General features: G+C 36.7%; 1 protein-coding gene across 1 annotated transcript; it reads right to left on the bottom strand.

The window, feature by feature from the left end:
- Window positions 1-1,067: 1,067 nt before the first annotated feature.
- On the bottom strand, window positions 1,068-16,093 carry LOC144633674 (acid-sensing ion channel 2-like). The gene is made up of 7 exons (XM_078492525.1): window positions 15,996-16,093; window positions 14,236-15,180; window positions 12,682-12,835; window positions 8,363-8,422; window positions 5,532-5,682; window positions 5,086-5,177; window positions 1,068-2,685 (listed from the first exon to the last, which is right to left on the bottom strand). Exons 2-7 carry the CDS (start codon window positions 15,151-15,153, stop codon window positions 2,546-2,548), a joined length of 1,515 nt encoding a protein of 504 aa, XP_078348651.1. The 5' UTR covers window positions 15,154-15,180; window positions 15,996-16,093; the 3' UTR covers window positions 1,068-2,545.
- Window positions 16,094-27,937: the final 11,844 nt, after the last annotated feature.

Genomic DNA, 27,937 nt, shown 5'->3' with positions numbered 1-27,937 from the left:
GGCTAAAGAAAAGTAAGGAAATTACAAACAGCAAATAAAGCTCGCAAGGCAAGACAAAATGTACGCAAGGGGTAAAATTACTTATGGGTTAGAGACTGTTGTGAGTGTTTTGTTGACAAATACACGCACGCGCTGGCCGCACAATGAACGAGAAATTTTCAATACTGCACGAGGCGTAGCCGAGTGCAGTATTGAAAATTTCGAGTTCATTGTGAGGCCAGCAAGTGCGTGTATTTGTCAACAAAACACGAACGGACAGACTCTAACCCTTTTAATATACAATCTGAGTACACTGCAAGCGATCATCGACTTAACGAACCTCAAACAATAAGCTTAATGTTTAAAAATTGAAGTGTAGTAGTTCATAATTACACGGGATTACATCAATAATATAAAAATCACAAATAAGCCGTACAGAAATAAAGCTTAACATGGTTCATAAAATCGTTCATCAGCTGTGGTCGTTCATAAATACAGTCAGCGAGAAGCTTATTCAAAGCAAGTCGATGGCTTTTACAATCAAGCAACTACGAGCAAGTCAATCGCACACAAAAATGTATTTATTGAGCTGCAGTTTACCTTTGAACATGAAAGCTCTTCAAGTTGTTATCCTCTTCGATTCTGTTTGGTATTGGATCGTTGATAATTTGAAGAATATATTTTTCTTCCACTTCTACAAGCCCTGAAGCTGAAGACATTTTCAATAATGCACGATTTTTGTGCATTATTGTCAATACTGCACTGTCGGAGTTTGCTGACGACAGGTAAAGCAAAATCACGTGATCTATTTTAACCAATCGCGCGCGTGGATTTTGGACAGTGAACGAAGATTGTATATTAAACAGTGATACTACACAGCAAAATATCTGAGAGGTTTATGTTATGTTTTTGTTAGTTGATTTTCTTTGGCCGTCAATAAAGTCGAATTCTAATCCTTTGCCTTGAGAGTTTATTTCTTATTGCTGCGAGTTTATTCCGACTTTTAGCCTTTCATTTTCTCGGCGGAAGAAATTCATACAGTATGAGTGACGTCTTTCGAAGTGCTAAACGACGACAAAGCAAAAAGCTCGAACAAAATAAATTTATTTAAACTAAACTTGCTCTGAAAAACATGTTTACCCCATATAGCTCGAGCACGAGGTGAAAAATACAAACTGACTCATATTTTTCAAAGTAGTTCAAACAATTATTTTGCTTTAGTATAGCCCACTTTTACACTGAATAACTACACTGAATAGAGACGATTTAGTGTACATTTAAATTTGTTTGTGCGCATGGTAAGAAATAAAAGATAAGTTTTAAATTTGCGTACGTGACTGAGCAACACATTTCAGTGCGCCGATGCTAAGACAAATACAGGAAAGAAAAGTAAGACGGGAATATGCCCACAAAATATATTGACGTCATTTTGTATAAAGCAAAACGATACGAGAATGGTGAAACTATTTTCTATTCTTAGAAAGCAGAGAATAAACTCTTAATTAATTTTTAGGCCATGAATTGTATTAAAGCAAGACGGTAAGTGGATCGTAAAACAATTTTCTATACTTTCGAAAGGGCTGGAGAGAATAAACTCTTAATTAATTTTTAGGCAACCAGTTGTTCTGCCTCGAGATTATGATGGATTTATATTTGTCTTGCACCTGTGGGCCAGCGTATACATTAAAGCTTTGACCGCATATTTATCAAAATGAAAACATTGTAACTCCAGCTAAAATTAAATAAATTAAAGGGGAGCTCCGCTTTTAGGCTTGCCTAAATCTATAAATTATTAGAATTGTTTAATAATAGCTGTTAGTATAATTTTAGTGGTGATTATAAGAATTGAAGCATTCTGATTGGTCGAGAAGCTCGGCTTATGAGGCTATATTCACCCCGCGCGAGGTGATTATAGCTTTGAAGGCTTGGTTAGTTAGCCACGCCACCTTTGACACCCAGGCAAGTAAACATGGCCGCTTTTGCTGGATGAAAATTTCTTTGATTTGAAAGAAACCAGTCCAAGTCCTGGATATTTTAAACACTGGGAATTTTTCAAATTAACTACCAAGGCTTTTGGACCGAAAATATTTTCAAGAGATGGTTCTCAAGGCATTAGAAATGATCGTAAACACGGCGGTTTTGGCGATTGATGAGAAACTCAGTCAGATCGATTGAGCAAACATTATTTATTTCTCTTCTCACCGGAGCTATTCATTTTCGAGAGGATTCACACATTCGCTTAGAAAAGTCATCAACAATCATACAAAGGTAACGGACATCTATCTTTCTCATAGTGTTTGTTTTGTTCCGTTTTATTACTTTAACTAAATAAATTCTGATTGTAATTGATGAATTAAACTGGTTTACACTGTAATGCAAGCGAACACCTGTGTTTGCTGTTTTCTTGTTTGCTATCGTTTTTTTTTTTAAGTTCTTGATGATCACCTCTAAAAATTATACTAAAACAATTATTCGCCTTAGGCTCAGTGATTATTGTTGAATAATCCCCTCGACTTCGTCTCGGGGATTATTCAACAATAATCACTTCGCCTTCGGCGAATAATTGTTAATTGTTGGGTTCGGTGTTTACATCCGTGGAACGCTTCTTTTTCTTGGACATAACAACTTCCCACAGAAAGTCGATGAACTCGCAAATAGTCAATAAACTGCATCCAAGTAACAAGCCCATGTTGCCACCAAGCTCACCTGAAAAAATAATAGGCACAATCTTTGTTTTAGAGATATAGAGGCCTAAAACTGACTTAGATGTAGCAGGAAGTCTAGGCATTCACAATGTTAGAGAATTCTCTAATCAATAGATTGGGACTCTTTCTTTTACTTCGTGATCTCTTGTTAGAAGGAACACATCTAGCCTTCGAGTTTATATATCGGGGACCCACAGAAGGAAACCAAATACATGATTGAAGGAAAGGTTGTCTGTCTTTTCCTACAGTTGCCAGTTAATTATAATTTATAATTACGTGTATTTGGTCGTAGTATTAGTTTGTGGGAGGCGCAGTGGAATAATGGTTAGCGCGCCGGACTCTGGATCAAGCGGTCCGGGTTCAAGCCCTGGCCGGGGTCACTATTGTTGGCACACAATTTTAGATATTTTCATATTAGCTTTTACATTCTTAAATTCTAGGCGATTCAAGTGTTAATCAATTACAAACAGTCTTATTTGATTTAGTTGAACTAGAAACGTGTTTTGTACTTTTCGTACAATGACCAGATCGTTACTAAGCAACATACACGTGCCAGAATTTGTAGCTGACTTCTGCACACGTTCTCGCAGCAATTTGCATTTAGTTTTGCGAGCTGGAAAAGTTTCACGTGGGAACTTTTCTACGCTCTAATCCCTTTTCCTTTGTTAACAGATCGATTTGAGAACTTTGCATAAACAACTATTGTTTGACTTAATCCAGCTAACCTAAACAATTAATGTTTTTCGTGTGCCGAACAGGCAAGTAACAACCTGATCAGTATTTATAATTACTAGCATTTATGTTCTTAAGTGTTCTTAACTTAGTTTAAGTTAATTCTGGACACTCTGGTCTTTTGACCAGCACGAACTGTGGAACTTTGATTCCATTCAACTTTATGAACAATGGATCGCTTTAATTAGTTTACCTAGTTACCACAAAATATTGACATGTTACTTTTGGATCCTTTTGTGTTATTGAATTTAACATTGTGATAGTAGATCACGTACAGAAACAGCGCAACAGATCTGTTGCGCGGTGTTTTGGAGTCCTGGCTTGCTTTCCTTGAGTCGCTCTCGATACGGAACTTTGGACGGGATTTCTACTTTACCAAGTTTATTACATTGTTGACGCTTCGGTCTCAGATATTGATCTCTTCTCACTCTGCTCTTATCTGCTTACTTACACCCTAAAACGACGCTAGTATATACCACGCTCTAGATCCACAACTCTCAGTGATTGGTTAACGTAAATTACGTAAAGCTTTGTGATTGGTTTAACTGTAATGTTTTGGAATGGTAATCTTACATGGCAACGGTGGCGTTCTTTAATCTTGCGCGAACCGCGTTCTTACTTTTTGCTGTACAACTTACAATAACTAGCAAATAGATCAGCTTAATGAAACGGCTTATACGCGTGAACATAAATGTAAGTTTCCCCAAATACCAATCACTGGAATTGCTGGACTTAAGCAGGTTTTTCCTTCTGTACGTGATCTACTATCACAATGTTAAATTCAATAACACAAAAGGATCCAAAAGTAACATGTCAATATTTTGTGGTAACTAGGTAAACTAATTAAAGCGATCCATTGTTCATAAAGTTGAATGGAATCAAAGTTCCACAGTTCGTGCTGGTCAAAAGACCAGAGTGTCCAGAATTAACTTAAACTAAGTTAAGAACACTTAAGAACATAAATGCTAGTAATTATAAATACTGATCAGGTTGTTACTTGCCTGTTCGGCACACGAAAAACATTAATTGTTTAGGTTAGCTGGATTAAGTCAAACAATAGTTGTTTATGCAAAGTTCTCAAATCGATCTGTTAACAAAGGAAAAGGGATTAGAGCGTAGAAAAGTTCCCACGTGAAACTTTTCCAGCTCGCAAAACAAAATGCAAATTGCTGCGAGAACGTGTGCAGAAGTCAGCTACAAATTCTGGCACGTGTATGTTGCTTAGTAACGATCTGGTCATTGTACGAAAAGTACAAAACACGTTTCTAGTTCAACTAAATCAAATAAGACTGTTTGTAATTGATTAACACTTGAATCGCCTAGAATTTAAGAATGTAAAAGCTAATATGAAAATATCTAAAATTGTGTGCCAACACTATGTTGTATTCGTCGGCAAGACATTTTACTCTCATAGTGCCTTTCTACACTCAGGTATATAAATGGAATGCTGCATGGGGAACACCCTGCGACAAGCATCCCATTCAGGGGAGAATAGAACTATTGCTAGGCACTTAATGCCAAAAAAAGCGGGATAAGCTCCTGCAGTATGGGTCGCATTGCTCGAAGCTTCCCTACTAGTATATAGTACGCACTATTCTTTGCTCTTAATCGTTTCATGCAGCACAGTGAAGATTTGTGCTAGTCTAATAGCTCTGTGTATCACACTCACCAAAAAGGCGCTCTGATCCATAGCTTGGAAATTCTTCTCGCTTTTCGTATGCCATATGCTGAAAACCCACTTGAAGAAAAACGTAGTTCTCTCTAGATAGTGTGTTGAAAAATAAAATTTACTTCACGTTTTAAATGTACGTTGCCAGTAGAAAAGAACATTGTAAAAACAGCTTATCGTCAGTTGATGTAAATTATTTAAACACTGGACAAAGGCGAATAGAGAAAAGCGAAACCCATCAAATACCCTCCACCCCCCTCCCCCATCATCCCGTTCAACCACTAAGGAAAGGAAAACTGTTAACCATCGGACGAAGGAAATTTCATACCCTCACCGCCGTACAAAGGGGGAGGGGCTGGATGAAACCCCCTAGGGATTTTTATCCAGATGTCATTATAGCCGCCATTTTGGATCCACCAAGATGGCTTTTAATGAATGTCACTTACTGCATGTAGCTGGCACTGACGTTAGCTTTATAGACATCACGCATTACTTTCATGATTGAACTGTCCGGGAATTTGGAATACGAAACACGTGATTCATATTCCAGTTCTGAGCACGCGTTGTTGCATGGGCACTCTGTCAGGTTGACGGTTTCTGAAAGTTTAAAAACAAAATAACTCACTGAATAGGCCTTATTCGTATTCCCCGACGGCCCTGGGACGAGAGCTTTCTGAACATGAATGCGAGGCTCATGCGGGGTACTTTGCTCAAAATTGCAAAGAAACATGGAAAATTGCGAATGGATTGCCTAAAAACCTTAAAAATTATAAACGCTTTGAGGATCTAGAGCTAGACGGTGATCTGCGGGCTAGAGGGATACCAGTGTCAATCAGAAATAATTAGAAGATCTGGTAGAACTGACCAAGAAGGCTAACAAATTTACACTGAATCGTCGGGAACGGTTTCGAGTCAGCAATACTTGCGAAGTAAACTTCAACACCAGGTTATGTTTCCAGCTAATCTGTTATGTTTATTTTCAGTGTATATCCGACTTAAGCGAGGGATTAAACTTCCTTGAGGTATTTATATTGCTATTTAAGTAAGGGGTTCAGAAGAGGGAACTTGCTAAATTAAATTTAATCACGCACACATATCTCAGTAACAAACGTAAACAAAAGCTAGCGCTGTGATAACTTTTTTCACTGCAAGACCATGAAATAAGCGTGAAACGATTAACAGCATCACCTGAGCCAAATGAAAATCTAGCCTTTTACTCAAAAATTGTGTGTAGTACGCTCCAAAACGAATTTGTAAATTGCTTTGTAATTTAGTGAGTTTGCCGATCTTAATGTGCGTGCGAGATTTTAATTTGAAACATCCAGTTCTGCTTCGGACTATTTTCGTGGAAGAATATTAAATGATCATTAAATTATCGATATCCTCACTTGACTGAGCTGAGAAAATTATCTTTTATTCGAACATTCGATGATTTAGGGGCGAAAGGAATTTGGAAGTTTAGATCTTGTGATTTTGCCAGTTTGCTTGAACCGGCGTTCGAGAACATTAATTAAATTTACTATTTCTCTTAAAGACGTTTCGCAGCAGCACAGAAAAATAGCAGTCAGAGTGTGAAAGAAATCAGTTCAGTGGAATTAAAAGCTATTCTTTTAACTAAAGAATGAGAGCATTTAACAGCAAACGAATTTGTAAATAATTAATTCACCATTATTTCGTTCAGTTGTTTTTGTCCATATGCCGATCAAAATATGAAGTCAATACGCAGCATGCCTTCAGACATTTATTCTTACTTTTTTTTTAAATAATAGCAATACAAATCTCTCCAAGTTAAGTCTATTGCCTCTGGCTAGTCGGATGTACAATCAAAACAAATATTAACAGATTGGGGTTATTACCTTGCGACTCGATGACTGACTTGCCCTCCCCCGATTCAACTACTTCAAGGAAATTTGTTAGTCTTCTCGATCAGTTCTACCAGATCTTCTAATTTTTCTGATTGACACTGGTATCCCTCTAGCCTGCAGATCACCTCCTAGCTCAAGATCCTCAAAGCGTTTATAATTTTTAAGGTTTTTCGGCAACCCAGTCGCAATTTTCCATATGTTTCTTTGCAATTTCGAGCAAAGTACCCCGCATTAGCCTCGCATTTATGTTTAGAAGGCTCTCGTCCCAGGGCCGTAGGGGAATACGAATAAGGCCTATTATTTATTATAGGCGATGTTACTTATCACTTATCCTTTTTTTGACTTCTTGTTTGTTTGTAATTGCAAAACCATTCAGATAAGCTATAACCGCCAAATTTTGGTGAACTCTCCCAATATGTAACCACAAACATACTGAAGTTATATACAGTATATGGCAAACAGTTTGTGTGAGTTTGTAACAACATGTACATAATCTGTGACAAAAGTTACCGTTTTTAGATTCGACTTATATTATTTTTAAGTCCCTCTGTTGCATTTGTGTTCTTTTAATTGAACAACATCAAATTAGGCTTAATTACTTGAGAAAAAAAGCCATATTGGTATTCTTCAGTTAACCTTATTCAGACCGGGCTTTTTTGGACCTTCTCTGACCGGGGTGGGGGGGAGCGCTTCGAAGCCCTCCCCCCTATGTAACTTCCATAATATTTAAGCAATTTAAGCAATCATAATGAAACTTAAATGATGAATAGTATGTTCAAACAGCTATCTTTTGGTATATATGTCACGTGGGATAATGACGTCACATCACGTAACAATTACATCATGATGTCAAAACAGCCGCCATCTTGGATTTCAATTTTATTTCAAAATGCCAGAAAACCACCCAAAATTACGGCAAAGTACACAAAATCAATAAAACTGTGCTCAAAAGCCGTAAAAAGGTAAAAATTTATTGCACTTAAGTTAATTTAATTAAAAGAAACACGAAACTTACACATTTGGGAAAACATGCCTATGAAAATACCGTTGCCGTGGTGATGTCAAGTTTCTGACACAACATCCTATCCTACCAAATTATTCCCAGATAAATTTTAGGTAAACTCACAAAGTTTGGCAAAGTTTTGTTGAATCCTGAAAAAGGTTATAAGCGTTTATGGTCAGTGTGGGCCTCAAAAGCCCCCCCCCCTCCCCGTTCTGAATAGGGTTAAAGTTTTTTTTTGTCCTTGTATTCCTCACATAATGCATTTGGGCGCGTTCAACTATTTATCGCAATAGTATAAATTGTTTTTTCAGTATATAACCTTTCCAAACTGCCCGATCAGAGCGACAGATTCTTTCAACAATAAACACACACTCTGTTAAATTGACTACACACTTGTATTTTGTCTTACCTGTAGCCCTGTCCATACATCTTTGGTCTTGAAAAGAACACACAGGCAACTGCTTCACATCTATATGTACGCGAATGCGGGAAACGAATCGTACATAATATGAATTTTCAAAAACGTCTTTCTATCATTCTATCTAAATATTTAATTTTGATCAATTCTGTTAGGATACAGTCAACTCTCTCTAAGACGGACACCTTCGGGACCGGCAGCAACTTTCCGTCTTAGAGAGGTGTCCGCCTTGTAGAGAGTCAAGGTAACATGACACCAGTAATTCTGAGATAATAAAGCTAAATCTTTGCACAATGCGACAAATCTTTGCTAACTGCGACAAGAATAAAATAATAAAAGGACCGTATTTGCTTGTTAGAGCAAAAATTGAGAGCTTCTACCAACTGTGATACTGTAAGTAGAAAACGACCTCTTTAGTGCCCACGTAAGCAGAGAAGTAATCCGTTAATGCGTCATTGTTTTTGGTTAGTAAGCTTAGTATACACGTATGCTTAGGGCGCTTACTGACATTTATTTAGGTCGATACGAAGTTTGGAAGTACTTTCACTAATAAAACATAATAAAAACACTTCTCAAGTGTCCGTTAATAATTTCAAAGTGTCCGTTGTCCGTCTTACAGAGGTGTCCGTCTTATAGGGAGTTTAGGTACAGTAAAATGACTGAAAAACGACAGGAACCATCACCAGGTGTCCGTCGTATGGAGGTGTCTGTCTTATAGAGGTGTCCGTTAAGAGAGAGTTGACTGTATTATTTTTTTTTTCTTTCAGGAAGTGGATGTAAAGTGGAAAGGGTGGGGGTGGGGGTGGGGTGGTAGAAGGGGTGGAGGAGGCGAAAATATCTACCAGTATCCCTATTCGTCTATATGTCTATATGTTCGTAAACGTATAAAAAAAACATCTAATAAAAAATGGTTTGACCGTGAATGTCGACTAAAAAGACACGAATTGCGAAAATTATCAAACAGAAAACATCGCAATCCTCTAGATCCTGAATTATGGGAGAAATTTCACAAAACCTTGAATGATTATAAAAAGCTAATTGACTCAAAAAGAAATATGTTCGTAAACGTATAAAAAAAACACCTAATAAAAAATGGTTTGACCGTGAATGTCGACTAAAAAGACACGAATTGCGAAAATTATCAAACAGAAAACATCGCAATCCTCTAGACCCTGAATTACGGGAGAAATTTCACAAAACCTTGAATGATTATAAAAAGCTAATTGACTCAAAAAGGAAAAAGTTTCAGGACGAAAAAACTCTGCAACTCGATGAACTAGCATTAAACCCTGACAAAGAGTCGTTTTGGAGTTGTTTAAAATCGATGAGCGACACTATCGACGAAAACGCTCCCGCCCCAATCTCAGAAGAAACATGGCTTAATCATTTCCAATCCTTACATTCCAAAAACACGACAGTTTCCATACCTGAGCATGAAGTTTGTGAACTGCAAAGATTAGAAAATGGAAAAGAACAGATTAACAACTTAGATCACGAAATAAATGAGCAAGAAGTACGTCAAGCGGTAAAGAAACTGAAGAACAAAAAATCGCCATTTGCTGACAAAATAAGAAATGAAATGATCAAAGCGAGCCTTGAATCACTTATGCCTGTTTATATCAAACTTTTCAACCTTATTCTGCGATCAGGACATATGCCAGATGTTTGGTGTCAAGGCCTTATAACCCCAATCTACAAATCAGGTGACAAGAGTGATCCGACAAACTATAGAGGCATATGTGTTTCTAGTTGTCTTGGTAAGCTATTTTGTTCCATTCTGAATCAAAGATTATACTTATATTTTGAAGACAACAAGATTTTACATAATTCACAAATTGGCTTTCTGCCTGAAAACCGCACTGCAGACCATGTTTTTACCTTACGAACCCTAATAGATAAATATGTCCACTACCACAAAGAGAAAATCTATGCTTGCTTCGTAGATTTCCGCAAAGCTTTCGACTCCGTTTGGCACGAGGGATTATTTTATAAGTTACTCAAAGTGAACATAGGAGGAAATTTTTACAATTTAATTAAAAGCCTTTACTGCAACTCTTCATGCTCAATAAGAGTCGGAGAAAACAAAACACGATCTTTCGCATACTCACGAGGTGTACGTCAAGGGTGTATCCTAAGCCCCCTTTTATTTAATCTCTATATAAATAATTTGCCATATTTATTTGAAAACACTCTATCTGATCCATTTGTACTTCCAAATGGAACAAAAATAAACTCCCTGTTGTACGCAGATGATTTGATTATACTATCAAGATCCAAAGTTGGATTGCAGAACTGTTTAAACGTCCTTTCGTCCTATTGCGAAACGTGGATGCTAAAAATCAATCCAAAGAAAACAAAAATAATGATATTTCAAAAACGCCAAAGAAAGTCCATTGACATCAGCTTCAATATAGGCACTGAATCAATTGAAATTGTTCAAGAATACACGTATTTAGGAACACGTTTAACCCCAACGGGAAACTTTACTCTTGCACTCGAACACTTAAAAGAAAAAGCGATGCATGCCTTTTTTAGTATACGAAAACACTCAACCCTTAATAGACTTAGACCTAATACTGCATCCCAAATTTTTGACACAATGATATTTCCTATCTTAAGCTACAACAGTGAGATATGGGGGATGTACATGAAACAGAATTTTAAAACTTGGGATAGTTCCCCAATAGAAAAAATTCATCTCAAATTTTGTAAACGGTACTTAGAAGTAAACAATAAGGCCTCGAACATAGCTTGTAGAGCGGAACTTGGAAGATTACCTTTAATTATCCCAATTAACCAGAGAATTATGAAATACTTTGTCTATCTAAACAAGAAAGACAACGACTCAATTGTCAAACAATCTTTTCTTATGTCAAAGAACTTACACTCTATCAACAACTCCGGATTTTATTCCAATTTTTTGAATTTAATAGAACACTACCATCTCCCCAATTTCGACCCGGAATCTTTAGATAATTATAGAATTAAACGATACACAACCAATATGAAAGAGAAATATATATCTTTCTGGCGACATAGCCTAGAACACTCAAGGAAATTAGAATTTTTTAAAGTTTTTAAAAATGAATACGTTGCATCTGATTATTTACAACAGTTAAGATATTTTAATGAAAGAAAAAATCTTGTGAAATTTAAATTAAGTAATCACAAACTTATGATTGAACTGGGTAGATATCAGACTGACCATATACCCAGAGCAAATAGATTATGTCCATTGTGCAAGTCAAATCAAGTAGAAAACGAAACACATTTCTTATTAGATTGTAGCAAATACTCTTCCCAAAGGCGGACATTCTTAAAACGAATCAATGAGATAGTACCTGACTTTGAAAGGAAAACAACCTCAGAAAACATTAAACTTCTTATGAACTCTAATGATTATCATGTTAATCAGCTAGTTATGAAGTTTATTTCTTCATGTATGAATTTACGTGATGCATTGTTATTATCAGGTGAAAGCGATGTAACTTAATCAAGTTTTAGTATGATATAATAGGATCGTTTTGTTACTTTTAGTTTAGATATGCTTTTGCAACACTGTAAACGGTAACGGTCATGCAAATAAAGCAATTTATTACTATTACTATATGTTCAGATCTCTTTCAACTGAGATATTAGCTGTGTAGTTTGGAGAGGGGGTGGTGTAGTGCTCTAATATCTTGGAGGTGCTTGCGGGAGCTGTTGACAAAGGGCGAATATCTTCTTACCGCAATCTCTAAATTCGACGTAAAGAAAATTTTTTTCTGCTACTATATCAGTTAATTCTATTTTTGAAGGTGGGGGAAGGGGGGGGGGGCGTTGAGGTCTAATATCTTTCATAGAGGCAGTAATAAACAGGATTACTAGTCGCAACCATAGTCTATGGAGGAAAATACTTAGGAAGCGCGGCAAACATCAAAAGAAACAAACAAAGAGGCTAAGATTAAGTTTAGAAGGTCCATGACCGTCAACATCTTTTCTTTTGCGCTCATACACTGTGCATGAGTTACATAATCACAATGTTTTTATTGCTTAGTTGCATGAGTACACGTAGCCACCCATTGTATTTTGTCAGGGATTGTGCACTGTCAACCACCAAAATAGCGAACAAAAACCTAAAAGAACTTTGCCAGGCTTCATAACCATTTATGTCCATTAACTATGTCGCAACATGACTGTCCAGCATTTTATTCTTTGTGTACACAGCTTGTCATTGATTCTTTCCATGACTAAATTCCTTGTAGATGCGTAACAATTAGCTTTTAAAACAGTAGATCGCAATTTATTTGAAAGAACGTACGTAATCTTACCTGGAAAACTGGTCACATGGCACCCACAAAAATTCGAAATCGCATTTGCATAGCATTGATTCAAACAAGCATCCTTTGTATAACGAGTAAATTCCGGCCGCAATTGGTCCTTACTGCTGCAGTTTGTCTCATAGGGTGCTCCAAGTCTTATGTGCTAAAAACGATTTGAAAAGAATTGGTAAGTTGGGAACACCCTGGGTCTGGAATACCATTATGGAAAGTGATCAACCAACCCTGAGAATGCCACGCTCATGTTTACATCGAAATTTAAGTATCCCCTATCGATTCCACACCTGCCATTGGAGAGGTGCCTCCACGAAAATAACGAATTCGCAAAACTGGGTTTGATCTAACATTTTCGCTAACATTTTACAAGACCAAGGTCTGGTCTGGTCTACAAACAACTAAAATAAAATTTGTGCGCACCCGTCACATAACCTATATTAAAAGTGTAGAAAAACGTGGCAGCAAATTCACCAAAATCACAAATTTCTATGTCCTTAAATTGTATTTAAAAACATTTTAAACTCGCCATTAAATTAAATTAATAATAGACGATATTACAGTTACTGACAATTCAAAGCTTCAAGTCGCTTTCTTCTCACTTAAAATTTGTTGTTCTTTTGGTGGTGATAACATTAGAAACCGCTTCTATTTCGCACGACATTCCGTGAAATTTCTGTCCATTAATCTCACATATCAATCATTTGATATGTCAGTGACAGAACATAACATTGGGTTTTGGATGTCTGAATGCTGTTGCAGTTCCGGATATTGCCTGACGACGCCATTGGTTCGAAGAGATGTAATGCAGTACATAATGGTCTCAGGAAAATATTATACACTGTTCAGGTTGGCTTAATAACTGTCACATATCAACTAATATACAGAATAATATTACATTTTAATCTTTGAGGGGTTTAAAATGCTTTTTTTTCTAAATATACAATTGAAGGACATAGAAACAGCCTTAACCGAATAGTAATGAAATTTACTATTTTGGTGAATTTGCTACACGTTTTTCTTCCATTAACTTTAATACAGATTTAACCCAACTTTTATTTTTCCTTAAACTCCTATTAATTTTCATGCAAACAAATCTGCCTATTGTTAAACTTTATACCACTGCAGAATGGCCATTTCTTCAAAAATTATTCGCGCTTAAACCTGCGGTAAAAGGGAAATGTCTGCGTCTGGCCAAATGGCCGATACTGTCGGAGCGTATCCCAGTTTCTGTAGCAGCGACACGAAGAATTTCTACTCCGCCTGGATGGGATACTTGCTCATCGCAAGATTTTTCCTAGTACATATATTTCTTCGTTACGCAACTTTACGAGTGGGCGACCGCAAAATATCCGGTAATCTTATTAATTTTATTTTGAAAGAGAGGCCGCTCAAAGACAGTTTTTGTCGACCATGTTTGTCTAGCATAAGCAAATGGCTGATATACAATGCCTGTTAAGCCAATTGAAACTTTGAACAACGTCGAGATACTCCAGTTTCTATAAAATAAAGTCATGCGTTCTTTTAAAGGACATTGATAAAGAGACTAACCTGTCTTAACTTGACCACAACCGACGCATGGGTGCCAGGAAAGATGTTAAAACCATTATGACGGTTGGCAAAAGTCTTTTGATCGTGCACAATCAGTTGCAATCCGGTTGAATAATCACCAAAAGTGCTCTCATTTGTTTGAACATTGAGGAGGATACTAAGGCCGAGTTCGGGACCTGCAAATTTTGAGTGGAAGATGCTGCAGTTATTATCACCAGAGTTGAACGTGTAGCAAATGCCTTTCCAAGTAAGAGTGGAAACAAAGTCTTTTTCAGAGCAATTTTCCTTTACAGCGAAGTTACAAAAATCAAACATGCCAGCCAGGTCATGCCCATATTTGGCAAGAAATTGTTCTTCGTTAAACACGCGCTCCGATGTGCGGTTTAGAACGTTTATTATCTTCAGTTGCGTTGTTGTATCACAGTTATCTACCAGAGCATAACCATAAGGGTGATAAGCACATAACAATGCTTGGCCACACGTGAGATTTCCACGAACTGCAAGTGTCTCACTGCATCCACTTATATTCAGTCCCAGTTTTTCAAAGTTTTCATCATCGTCGGCCATGTCTATCTTGGTTTTCATAAACTTGTTTAAATTGCAGATTGTCACAGCGGGAAACTTCAAGCCATCATTTGGCGTTTTTTGTGAAATTACTGTTTTTATTGGTCGCGACATGAATTTTTCCAAGCTCGTGGTTGAATTATAAATATAGGCAGTGGCAGCAGCGCAAAGAAATATCAACCATGTAACTCGCCTAGGAATGGAAAATCCATTTTGGACGACGTATCTTAAACCATGGAGAGTAGTGTTTGAGGCAAAAACTTTCCATTTGGAAGAAAATGATGATTTTTCAGACTCATCAATTTCCTTTGGAGAATCGGTAGAAGGGTTGATCGGTTGTACTTGTGTAACCATGGTAGCAGCACATGCAAGCAGTTGTGTCTGCATGTAGAGAGAAAAAAACCTTTATTAAACTGTATAGCTGCCTTAGTGAATTCCTGGCTTAAGGCTCCTCTAAAGCTAAATAGGCGCTTCGCAATATAAGGATTTTCAAATTCAACGTCGATTCTAGCATATTTCAAAGGAATATAGGAGATTTACATAAAGCAAAAATCCATTCGCTTTATGCAAATCTAGAATCTTTGTTACTTTATTAAAGCACATCGCATATATTGGAATATAACATGGGAGATGCTGCCAGATATTTAATTTTTAATTAATAGCTGGAGTTTGTTGTTTATTTTTTTGAAATATTTATTAATTATGACCACGCATTCGATGACTGATCGATGTAATTCAAACCTGACTGTAGGCTTGGGTATTAAACTTCAGCTACTGTAAATATGATTCGTTTCAAACTGATCTTTACTCTGTTCAAAGAAACTCTAAAGGAGTTGAACACTATTTTGAATCTTCAGTTTTAAAGCCAAACCGTGTTCTAACAGAGCCGGATAATAAAATTTAACGAATCTTATTAGACGATCTTCGTCCACAAGGTAACAGTTATGCAAAGTGAGACGCTGTCCACTGTCAGCCGAGTTAGTAAACATGGTTTTAATCCTTCTGATGTCCCTTCATCTCATCATAAAAGAGCTAAACCGGCGAACATTTCGACTTGGCAAGTCAGCATGTATAGTATTACTTTACATTTGTTTTTAGCATTTTGTCGGCCATAGATACATAGGATTAAAAGATTACCATACGAATAAAGTTAAATAAAAAACTTTCCTATGTAAAGATGAGTCCTAAAAAAATACCTGGTATAATGAATGGCAGGTTTCCCCTTCTGGAAGCAGTAAAAACGTTCCGTTCTTTTCAAGCACGAATAATAAACTCAACACCTAAGTGATTTTTTTCTTGCGTGTTTAAATATACTTTTTTAACATCTGCAGCTATCACATAATTTGTATTTTAATTTTAAATAATTACTTCCAAAAAAGGAGAAATAGTCAGTTTCTTCTCTAAACACCGATTGTCCTAATAATTTTACATTTCTTTACCTGCTCAGCTTGAACAATTTTCATTAACTTTAGAGCAAACTTCATAACGACCATAAAAGGAATGTTTTTCTTTATTTAGATTATTATTATTAAGTGAAACCCGGGAAACCAATTCTTGTTTTGGAGCGACAAATTTCTCGGAACATCACTAACTTAATTGATCTGCAGTACCACTGAAGTCACCAATATATAAACAGAATTATCCAAAAGACCAAATATGCCCATGCTTAGAAATCATCTCTGTGTTTAAGCTATTTAAGCAAATCCTACCGTAGAATTTTTAAACTTAAAAGACATACATTTTTGGGAAACGTCTCTTTCTAAAATACTCTCTTTTTGACGATGTGGATCTCAAAATAATTGTATAAGTGTTTTTTTTTTTGTTATTTTAATTATAGGTGGCCAAGTTCTCAGTATTGTATTGTTCTATTAGGAAGCCTTTAAACTGCAAACTAAAACAAAAACTAAAGATCTTTATTTATTGAGAATGGCACTAAATAGTGTACAACACTAGTAATAACTTGTGGCCCTCTATTTAAAAGCTAAAAACGAATTTCTTTTTATTACATCATTCAATTCAATATCCTTAACAACAACTTAATCTACATTTTGATATAAACTTTCTAAATATGGCTAGGCGCCTTAGATATTGGTGAAGGTTCTGTCTAATTCAAGCCAAAGAAAAAGAAAACCTTAGAATAAAATGATTTGGCCGCTTTTCTCAAATACAACACTCTTATTCCGAAAGCGATGCTATTATAGGAAAGCTGTGGGGACAGGTAAACCAACTAAAGTAAAGGTCTCATATCATACATCGGCACCATTCTCATCAAATGTTAATGTAATTTGTCAGCCACATTTTGCTACGCTTGTGAAATTTGTTTTATCGAGAAGGTATATTAAATGATGGAATAAAGTAAACTATTGAAATATTTAAGACGAACTGTTTGGTTCGTTTACTTTAAATCTTGTACGAACAAGTAAACATAGGAGGTATGTTTAATTAAAAATAAGCAGGAGGTAAGATTATTCCTGCTCGTTTTCTTTCACTGACACAACAGCTTAAAAGTCGTCAACAAAATTCAATGCCTTTTTAAAAGGCCTCACGTGAGAATGTTTATTATAACTGAAAATCGAATGAAGTTTAAATTTCAAATAAAAATTGTCACTGTCAGAAGTTGGAAAACGTTTAAAAAGGGTCAAGGGCTCGTGGTAGTTTGTCGTTGCTATGTTACGCGGTTCAAATTAAATTGATTTTTTAACAGTAAACCAACACTTTTTTTAACAACACAGACTTTTACAAACATATACTAAATTAACTAGTAACTTAAATTGAAAAACCTATAACACCTGCTTACAAAACTTAGATTGATTTAACACAACACTTACAAGAAAAAAAATCTAGAGTTATATTGATCTCGATTATAGTTAGTGAATTCTATCTATTGAATTTTACCTTTTGTTATTGTGTTAAGCATTCCTCATTTTTTAATTATTTCAGTTCGAAGAGTTTCGGTAAAGCCCTGAAATTATATTCTTGCCAGAGAATAGAGTTAATCTATTGATATAAAGAGTCCAATCTTCTTCCTGCGGCTTTAATTTGTTTGGAAACGTGAGGAGAGTTTACGATAGCGAATTTCGGGTTAACAATTGAGCCATTTTGAGACTCCTAGTACTTAAACTGATTTTCTTCTTTTTCTCAAAATTATAAGACTTCTGGGGAAAAAAACTTCATCAGGTTTCTTATCGACTTAAAAGCTATTAATGAGCAAAACAAGAAGGGAATTGAATTTTTAACTTCTACCACATAATGCTCGTTTTTTTCCTGAAAGTCGCTCTTAAACCATTTAGCATCTAAAGATTATTTGATTTTCCGTTTTGTCATCCAAAAAACCATTGTTAGGCACTAAACACCGGGTGCTTTCTTTTGTTGAAAAGCATATGGCTGGAGGCGTTGAAATTAGATAGTAAATAAGACGCCAAACAATTCAAACAAGCAAAGCTTAATTGCTGTAACTTTACCACGTATTATATTTGTTGAAAGCACATTTACTGGTTGTGTTCCAAACATTCATTAAACATTTATTTTACAATTCATCGTTTTGCTGGTACGGTTTTACACTCAGGAGCCAAGAACCTGTCCAATTCAGGGCGGTAGCCAGAATTTTAGCGTAGACGAGGCAAGATCTTGCTAAGGGGTGTGGGGGTATCCCCAGAAAGTTTTGAAATCTAGAAGCTCAGAAAATCGTTTTTCAACATATTTCAAAAGTTCTTTCTTGAGAAAAAAAATCAACCTTGTTGAATCGGGAGTTATTTTCCCAAATAAACTCACTTTGTTTCTTAACTTTAGGTTAAAATCTAGACGATGCAAGTGTCTCGCCTTGCCTCTTGCTACGGCCCTGCAATTTAATGAAAAAAAATTGGCATGCATAAACCAATCATATCGGTATAGGTATGCTTTGCTCTTGGTATTAATCCAGAAAAAATATAGACTGCACGCAGTCCCTCTTTTTTTAGTGCCTCTAAATTTCCCACGGCCATTTGCTCTACTCATACTTCTTAACATAAGCCTAATATTTTGCCAATAACTTTTCAATGCCCACAAACTGTGCTTATTATACGTAAACGTAGGTACAATTAATACTGATAAACTGAATTAATGTGGCTTTTTTCAAATGATTTAATCTGACTTTAAAATGTATTTTACCTGCATGAATAAATACAGCCTCCTACGAATTTATGCTATAACAAGTTAATGTGTCATTTTAAACACAATTTTGCACATGATAATGTAAAACTATAACTTGTAACAAATGCCCCCTTAGTTGTTAACCCCTTTGTAAGTACCAAAATTTCTGAATGGCTGGGTGTCTAATATAAGAAGTGCTTATTTACAACCAATAAAGTCAGAACAATAATTAGCACAAAACAATAGAAAGCACTTCATAACTGGCCCCAAGGAAAACAGTGAGGTTTGTTTCCCAGACACCCTGGGGGACGAGGGGAAACAGAACTCACTGTTTCCCGTGGTGACAGTCATTAAGTGTTTTGTTTTATCCCCCAACTGAAAGTAAACGCTTTGCTGTCTGGATTCATCACTAAATTTTCCTTTGGCTGAAAACGACATGAATTTATTTTTCTGAAATTAATGTCACTGCGCGGTGCATTGAGCTTTCGAATTCGTATTTAGAAATAACCCTTAAACCCATTTTTAGTGTAAAAGTAATCTTTGTATTTCAGCTGTCGACTCCCGAGTTTAAACAAAACAATTAACAAAAGATTAGCTTTTGGCCCTAACTTCGAAGCGCTTTTCGTTCATTTGCAGACCGTGCACGTGGTTTCGAGCCGTCTGATCACGTGCAGGTCCAAGGTTCAAGCTGTTGTCGCCCAAGGGGGTTAGTGAGTTTTATTCGTTCTAGGGAGACTGTTATACGGTATTGACGTGCGTCATGTGATACGTTCTTGTCCAATAGAAAACTAAATTTCAGTTAGGGGTATTACTGTACAATTTGCCATTAGACATGATAGTCCAGGGGATAAGTGTCATTTTAGGAACTAATCGTGCATTTTACGATAAAAGCATAAAACTTGGCACACTAATGTTATAAATCATGAGAAATATTTTAAAGATTATAGGCAATCTGGATATGACTTTTTCCGGGGGGACAGAGGCACTTTTCAAAATGGCCGCCAGCCAGAATATTTATTATGACAACATAATGCAAAACTACTTACTAGAAGGTTTGATTAATATTTTTAAGGATGGTCACTTATTAAAGAAATTCCAGATTTTGGAAAATTGTTCAGAAATTGAAATTTTGAAGTGTTTTGGGAGAATTTTTGCCATTTTGGACTTTATGCAAATTAGAGTTTCAAAAGAATTCATTCACACTGATTATAGTCCGGCGGCTTAGCTCCTGAATTGTGCGATTTTTGATACAAGCACCAAACTTTGCGGGATTACAAGCATTCGTATACTAATCAATCCTTGATATAGGGCCAACGCCAATTTCCTATTTTCAACTAGTAAACAGCAATGAAATTTTCAGCCGAGAGGCCCCTCCCCCACGAAGTACTTCTTCTTGTACTTTTATAAACCTTTTATTGTAACTTTTTATTCATAAATACAGATGTGAATGCTTTAAATTAGCCTTACAATTGTCATTTTTTACCATCTGTTTGATACCAATAATTTACTAGGAAATTATTGCATGGGAAAAGATTTTTCGTTCCCCGCCCTCTGCTCCCTGGCGTCTTTCGTTTTGCGCTAGCGTCCAGGTCTCTCGCGATCGGTGAACCGTTCGCTAACAGAAGAAAAATAGGAAAATATAGGGCTGTGAACAGTCTAAATTACAGCATTTCATTCTAAATTTTGTACGTGCGACTTGATATCACTTCCTGACATAATAGTATTTGTCTATAAACCAGGACAAACAAATATTTCACGAAATTTCATTGATTTTAATAAATTACGGTTTCCATGGAAACCGGTGTTTTTCGGGCTTGGCACTATATCTGAAAAAAACTTCTGTTGGTGACCACTTTCATTGTGCCAAGTTTCATGCTTGTATCAAAAAGTGCACAATTCAACTAAAATTTCGAGCTAAGCCGCCGGACTATATATAACAGTATCTTGTTCCCTTTTTTGTTTTTCTTGAAAAAAAGTATTTAAACTTGTTTTAATACTGTTTTGGTGAACATATTTTATATATACAAGCAGCTTACGCTTATAGAATGGATCAGCCTGGACGGGACTCCTCGGTAGATCATTTTACTAGATTGAAAAAAAAAATTCTCAGCAATTTTACACAATTGGAAGGATACAATGAGGCTCCAAATGTGCTGTTTGTGGCCAATGGAAACGTCGGAAAATCTCCACGATCGTGTTATCTCGACGATGAGAGTGAAGCTGTGCTCCTATATAGCCGGTGCTGCAAACATTGTTCACGAGGACATGTTAAGAAACAAACGCGGACCACTGGTTCATTCTCAGAAAATTGTCAGGAGAATTCGGTGCCTCAATCTTATCATGTGTGGGACGAACATTAAGGACAAAGCTAGCTACTTGTCACAACTTGCTCTGTTTCTAAAAGATGAGAGTGAAGCTGTACTCTTATAATGTATAACAATTGTGTGAGCCGGCGCCAAAAACCCTTCTCGAACAACGACAGACGCCACTGCCATTATTTCTAGGTGCACTAGTTCACTCAAGAACAAGATCAAAAGATCTAGTGGATGTCACTAGGCTGGGAGTATCTGTTTTATATGACCGTGTCCTAGGATTGTCTGCAGACCTTGGTAACTCTGTCATTAGCCACTTCGAGACAGTTGGAACAGTTTGCCTGTCTACACTAAACATTGGTGTGTTCACAACATCAGCAGTAGATAATATTGACCATGATCCGACAGCAACTAGTCCACATGCATCCTTCCATCCTTCCATAGTTTTATTTAGTTTTTAACATTTTTAACATTCATTTTAATTTTTAACGGTTGGTGTGATATCTTAAGATTTTTACCGACCTAATTATATGTAGATGTAGATGTAGATGTTCCATAGGACAGGCATAACACTGTCTCAGCATCCCGACACCGAAAATCGTGGCACAGAACAATCATGCATTTCTATCTCCGAGTCTTGCAAGACCGGACAGCTACACACTTGTACCGGAAGCCATTGTCACAAAGAAAGAGTATCCTGTTCCAGAAGTTTTGTGGACTAAAAAAATCCAGGTACAGTCTGATGAATAAGGCTGTAGCAGAAGACAATGACAGGACCGGTCACCTCAGCAAGATTATTGATGGTAGTGCCAGTGATAAGGACTTGCAACACCTTGGGCTGCATACCAGTCAAGAAGACACTCAAGCAGACCGCAGTTCATGGCGCTGCAGCAGTCAGCGCACTTGTTCCTCTTTCCCGGATGACTCGAAGTCAGTGGCGATGATTCGTCATTCCGTGAATGTGTTGAAAAAGGCTGTGGCAGTTTTTAATCTTGGGAAAATGTCTGTGATCACATTTGATCAACCACTGTTCAGAATTCAAAGCAAATCCAGTGGATGTGGCCAGAAACATATCGGAAGGAGTCATTTGAAGAAATGATGGATGGCAAACACATCAAGATGGCATTGCTAAAAGCACTTTCTAAAAGCACTTGGAGATCTTTCAGATGGCAGTGGATGGACGTCAGCACTTGTACAAGCTGAAATAGCGACTGCAGAAACTTCAAATTCTTTCCTGAAAGCGGTGCATGTCAAGAAAACCGCCCGTGCACACCAGATTACAGCTTGCGCTCTGTATAAGCTTGACAGGTATCGTACAAAAAGTGGCAAACAAATCCAGAATGTAGTGGTGCATCGTTTGAAGAATGGTGTCTGGACCAGAGATGGCCAGGATCAGTGGTGAATTTCGCGTTCACCGCGAGGACCAGCCAGGTGACCAAAATTATCAAATTGTATTTTTCTGTTATTTTCACCATTTTGTTATAACTGCAGTCTGTCGTTACCGCTGAAATCCAAGGAACTTAAAACAGTTGGTATAACAGTTTTTATTATAGTGTTTAAGCTAAAATAACAAGAACATGATTATTCCACAACGATAACATCATATTTTGCATTTATTTTTAGCAAGACAAGCATCGTTCCTCGATCAGGAATAATGAATGCAGCAGTCATCAATTCTGTCCGAAATTGGAAAGAGCTTAGCGAACACCAGTGCAACGAGTGTCGGAGTCTTTTATCAGCTGAATAGTAGAATGCACAACTCGTCTTAGTGATAGGATATACCAAACAACAATTTGAGTTTATTCAGTTGGCGTCCTGATAAAGCAAAAACCCGCGCACAGGAGAAGCAACTGTCCATAAAACGGGACTGGCATTTGTTTTCAGCATTATAAATTGCCAGTCAAGTGCGTGATGCTGACCTTTAAGAGTTTTTTCAACATGAAAACCAGTCGTCGCCATCCTCAATGAGTGGGTATACTAAACGCTTCAGAGGACGGTGTAGATGTGTAAAAGAAAATCTGCTCTGTACATTGTTATGCAAACGTGGTAGCTTTCAGCGCCACGAATTGTAGGGACACTTGTTGGTTGAAATCATTGTCAGTATCACATACGAGCTTACGTCAGAACAGTCATAAAGTATATCTCGGGGTTTCTTTAATATGAGTGTAATGAAATCATAATTAATCGGGCGTGGCCGATTTATAGTTTACCCTTTGGTCGTCCTAGAGCATAGTCTCCTGGCGCGGCCAAAAAGACGGGGATAGCTTGGGGTTGCTACAAAACCGCTACGGGTGACGCATACCGCAATGGTTTTCATTTTAGTTTTGACAGGAAATTGTTGCAGGCACACTTGGTCGACTTTTGGGTTAATGTGTAATCAGGTTGTGTTTTTTTTGCTTCGGCGGAAGGACAGAGAAAAAAGCTTACGGGGCAAAGTACAGTATGGGGCCCAGTTCTCGGCCACTTTTGACGTAAACTTGTATTTCTTACCTCAGAAGAACCGCAGGAACTTGAAATTTCTCCCAGAGCTAGCTACATTATTCAGCTTTTTGGTGTAAAGCTATCGACCGGTCAAAAATTAATTTGCCCGAGCAATAATAAAAATAAAAGCTCCATTTGTGGGCCCAGTTCTCGGCCACCTTGGCCCAGTTCTCGGCCACTAAAAAGCTTGTGCGTAATTATCTGTAAAAAAAATGCTCAATTAATTTTCACAGTCATAAAATCACTCTGTAAACCTATTTATGTTATATCGATCCCAAATTATTTTTATGAGGCTTTGTTTTACTTTAGAAAAGAAGGATTTTAACGCGCCTAGTTGCCTATGTGCAGTTTCTGGCAAAACCGCATTGTGTGACCCGTGCATTTAGATGGTTTATTTTGCAGTGAAAAGGTCTTGAAAGATTTAGGTGTTGTAGAAATAATAGACAAGACAAGAGTCAGCTCAAAACTTAGAGATAAGATTGAACTTTATTTTTAAAACATTTATTTCTTTCATTCTGGCAGCAGCAGATGAAATTATATTAAAAACCAAGCGCTAAGCTGTGATAGCGAGCAGGGTGGCCGAGAACTGGTAAATACGCAAACGCCGCAAGAAAAACTTTCGAAGTAAATTAAGACCAAAAAATACAACGGTTCAACGAAAAGTTAACTAAAGCAGAAAGCTGAATTATTCTACGTTTCACATGCCAAAAATTAGCTCGTATGGTGGAGGCTTTTGGATAAAATACGAATTTAACTACATCCATGAATTTTAAGGAGCCGTAAACAAACAAATTTTTCGGGAATGCAAATTCACCTACCTCCGCGTAAACGGTTTCATTTCAGTTTTGACAGTAAATCGTTGTAGGAATACTGGGTCGACTTTTGGGCTAATCTGCAATCTGGTTCTTTTCTTTGCTTCGGCGGGAGGACAGAGGAAAAAGCTTAAGGGGTAAAGTACTAATAATCACCATCGTGAAACTGTAGTTGCTTTGACAACTTGAAGCTATTTTTGTAAATAAAAGGGGTACAGTCTCTTGCCCAGTTTCCGGCCACTTTAGTTTGTAATCGCTATAACTTCTCATTTATGCATGGAAAGTTACTGATTTTTTGTTCAAAGACAGTTCATTTACTTACCTTAAAAATGTACAAAAATTGGCAGTGCACGACAAGTATTAAAGAAATTATGCCATTTTTTGCAGAACTAGTAAGTTGCCCAGTTTCCGGCCAAGTGGTCCAGTTTCCGGCCGTAGAACTAAAACACATTTTTCCCTGAAACCGCTCGACTTAAACCGACTTGTAAGTCCCTTGGCAAACGAAAAGTAAGTTTCAATATCAGTTTATTCGAATTTGCTTTCTCGCCTGCCGTTTTATGGAATATTTCCTCGTCAATGACCCGTTACCTTTTCTTTCGCTTATTAGGATGCATTGGCAGTGTATACATATAAATGTTGTAGTTTATCACGCCATGCTTGCTTTAGCCGCTTTTTTACTCTTTGCTAGATTTCATTTCATAAATTTTTCGAGCAGGAGATACTAAAATTCAGTTATTTCACTTAATAAAAAATGCTTTTGAATAATGTGCTACTTGGTGGCCGGAAACTGGCACAGCGAGTCCAAATCTTTGTTAAATCTCTGACTTCTGAAATTCAGAAACAGCTGAATTCTGGCTTGTGATGACAGAACCCCTAATCACTTTCATCTTTAATCTAAATTCTGTCAAAAAATTACGAAGCTTCTCGAAAAGTTTCCTACGAAACGAGCTCTTTGTTTATGTACGGTAGCTTTGATGTGCAGTGAAAAGCGCAAAAATTAGTCGCCTAACGTTTAATCGCGTAAACAAAGCTCGACCTTGGTCGTCCGTTTCTTGACCAAAAAGCCTGCCAGGACCATCAATTTGTAGCGGAAATGTTCCTCTTTCTGCAGGAAAGCTTCGGTGGACGAAAATAAAAGATAACTACGAAAATAACCGACGAATGTATTTTTTGGCCGGAAACTGGTAACGGCCGAAAACTGGGCAACAGACTGTAACGTCATTGATGTCACGCAATGTTTTTGTGGGAAACTTTTGAAACTAGACGCTTTGCAGGTTTCTACAAATAGCAGTGTGATCTGGCGGTACATTTTTTTGAGGCGGACTCCACTTTAAAACTATTTTTTATATATTTAGCAAGAAGTATGTCGATTTTCATTTCCGCACAGTTGGGCGTCAAAGTCGCCTGTCACAAAGATTAGAATGTTTGCACAACTTGGTTTGGATATATTTTAGATTTGACTAGTGACGTTAGTAAGACACTTCTCAAGACATCAGCAAAACATTGGCAGTGGACAGTATTGGTGTGAACTTGAATGAATTTTTTACGAGATCAGTAAAGCTATCGAATAAAAAGATGACTTGAAAATGAAAACTTCGAATAATTATAATTAAATACCAATTGAATTTTAGATGAGAAATTCCGGAAGTGACATCTGTGTTTAAAATAGGAATTTTTGTACAACTTAAAGTTCCGAAAAAAAGACCACATGTTTGGTAAAAATCACAGACAAACATGATCAGGAAAACAAAACAGGCCAATTGGTTTTATTCACGAAAATACAACTTTCTTGAGAATGAGTTTGTAAACAAGACAATGAAATCGAATTACATTTCACACGAAATTTGCATACATTTGAACTTGCAAAAAAGAAGTATCTCTGCCGAGACATAATAGCGTCAGACCTTACATTAATAATTATTGTATTCTGATCTGATTGTTATTTTTTATGCATAACTATTTGAAAGTGGTTCTCATCGATGAAAACAAAACGGTTTTCCATTCACTGCTTGAAGTATTTATAGACGTGAAAACATTCGCTTAATCAAATTACATTCTGCACGAAATATTTTGTATCCATTTGTCCCGAAACTTTGAGGAAATTGAAATCTTTGTGGACAGTACTGCATAAAAGCAGTTTATGGAATTGAATAAAAAGATAAGAACCATATTGATAAAGGAAATTTTAAAACTTTATTTTGGTTCATTTTGACGAAATTCAGGATTTTCAAAGACTGCCAGTAAACGGCTGTATGGTAGCGGGCGGAAGTCGGTTCGTTCTGAATTTTTCAATACGGTATACAAGTTACAGGTCAATAAACAGACCCTCTGTACAGTAAAAAACGTTTTGGGAACAAACCATTGTGAACTCATTTTCTATGTTGATCAGTAAAAATCCTTAGTACGACATGGGGCTTGTTATCAAGTTTGTTAGTACGTTAATACTGCAAGATGTATAACCTCAGAGAATTATTATCAGTGTGTTTTGTTTTATTAGCGGTTTATACTCCAAGGTCTTGGAATGGGAGATCAAAATTAAGGCAAGTTTCTGATATTATCTGATTGCTTGGCACAGATTAGTACGATACTTAATTGGTTAGGAAATTTAAACAAACATTAAATTGAATGAGAGTAGAAAGGGAGGGACAGGTGGGGTTGAAAGGCTAAGGAGATGGAAAGGGAGGGAGAATTAAAATCCATGCTTGGTTATATCACGCAACCTTTGACTTCTGTTGTTTTCTCACAAGAACAAAAATTAAGATGGGGTTCTACCTGAATTTGAATGGAACTTTAAGAGATTTAAAGAAGGGATTGAAGAAAAGAATGGAAACACCTTCAAACAGTTGACCCCCTCACAAGAGCACTCCGGGTTGTCAGGAGACTGTTTGGTGTCCGTCCACCAATTTTTAACTTCAAATTCAAATTTTAAAATCACATTAAATCTTCAATATTTCTTATTTGTCTACATTTTACTAATCCTTTGAGAAAACTATCGCCTCCCAGACATCCCCCAAAATCGTTCAAAAATTAACAAAATACTGCAAAACAAATATATATGGAATAAGTAAAGCTTTTTTGGATTCCTTGAAACGCGGCTGAAATGGTTTTCAGTGTTTTCCAGCCCTTATACTTTGGGTCAGTACTACTATTCTTCACCAGTTTCTATTACAGTAATGGTATAAAACAAATACCTAATCATTGGTCAATAAGTTGTGATCATTTTCTTGACAATAGTACCTGATTAGGAGTTGTATACTGTTCCATTAAAGTGTAAGGACTGGAAAATACTGAAATGCATCAGCCACCTAAAGCGTTGGAAAACTTGGTCTTCAGGTAAAACCCCGCCTTTATTAAAAGGCTGCACTTTGGTAAGTGTTACAAATTTATATTTTCTAGACGTCTAGT

The sequence above is a fragment of the Oculina patagonica genome, chromosome 12 (assembly GCF_052425735.1).
Source record: "Oculina patagonica isolate OP01 chromosome 12, crgOcupat, whole genome shotgun sequence".
NCBI lineage: Eukaryota > Metazoa > Cnidaria > Anthozoa > Scleractinia > Oculinidae > Oculina > Oculina patagonica.
Note: the sequence above shows the minus strand (reverse complement) of the source record. Positions and strands in the feature narration are given on the sequence as shown.

Coding starts and splice junctions, on each gene's coding strand:
- LOC144633674 (XM_078492525.1), bottom strand. CDS start 15,153: ATGGTTACACAAGTACAACCGATCAACCCTTCTACCGATTCTCCAAAG. Junction 12,836..14,235: donor TTGTGGTCAAGTTAAGACAG/GTTAGTCTCTTT, acceptor AATCGTTTTTAG/CACATAAGACTTGGAGCACC. Junction 2,686..5,085: donor TGGATCAGAGCGCCTTTTTG/GTGAGTGTGATA, acceptor TTATTTTTTCAG/GTGAGCTTGGTGGCAACATG.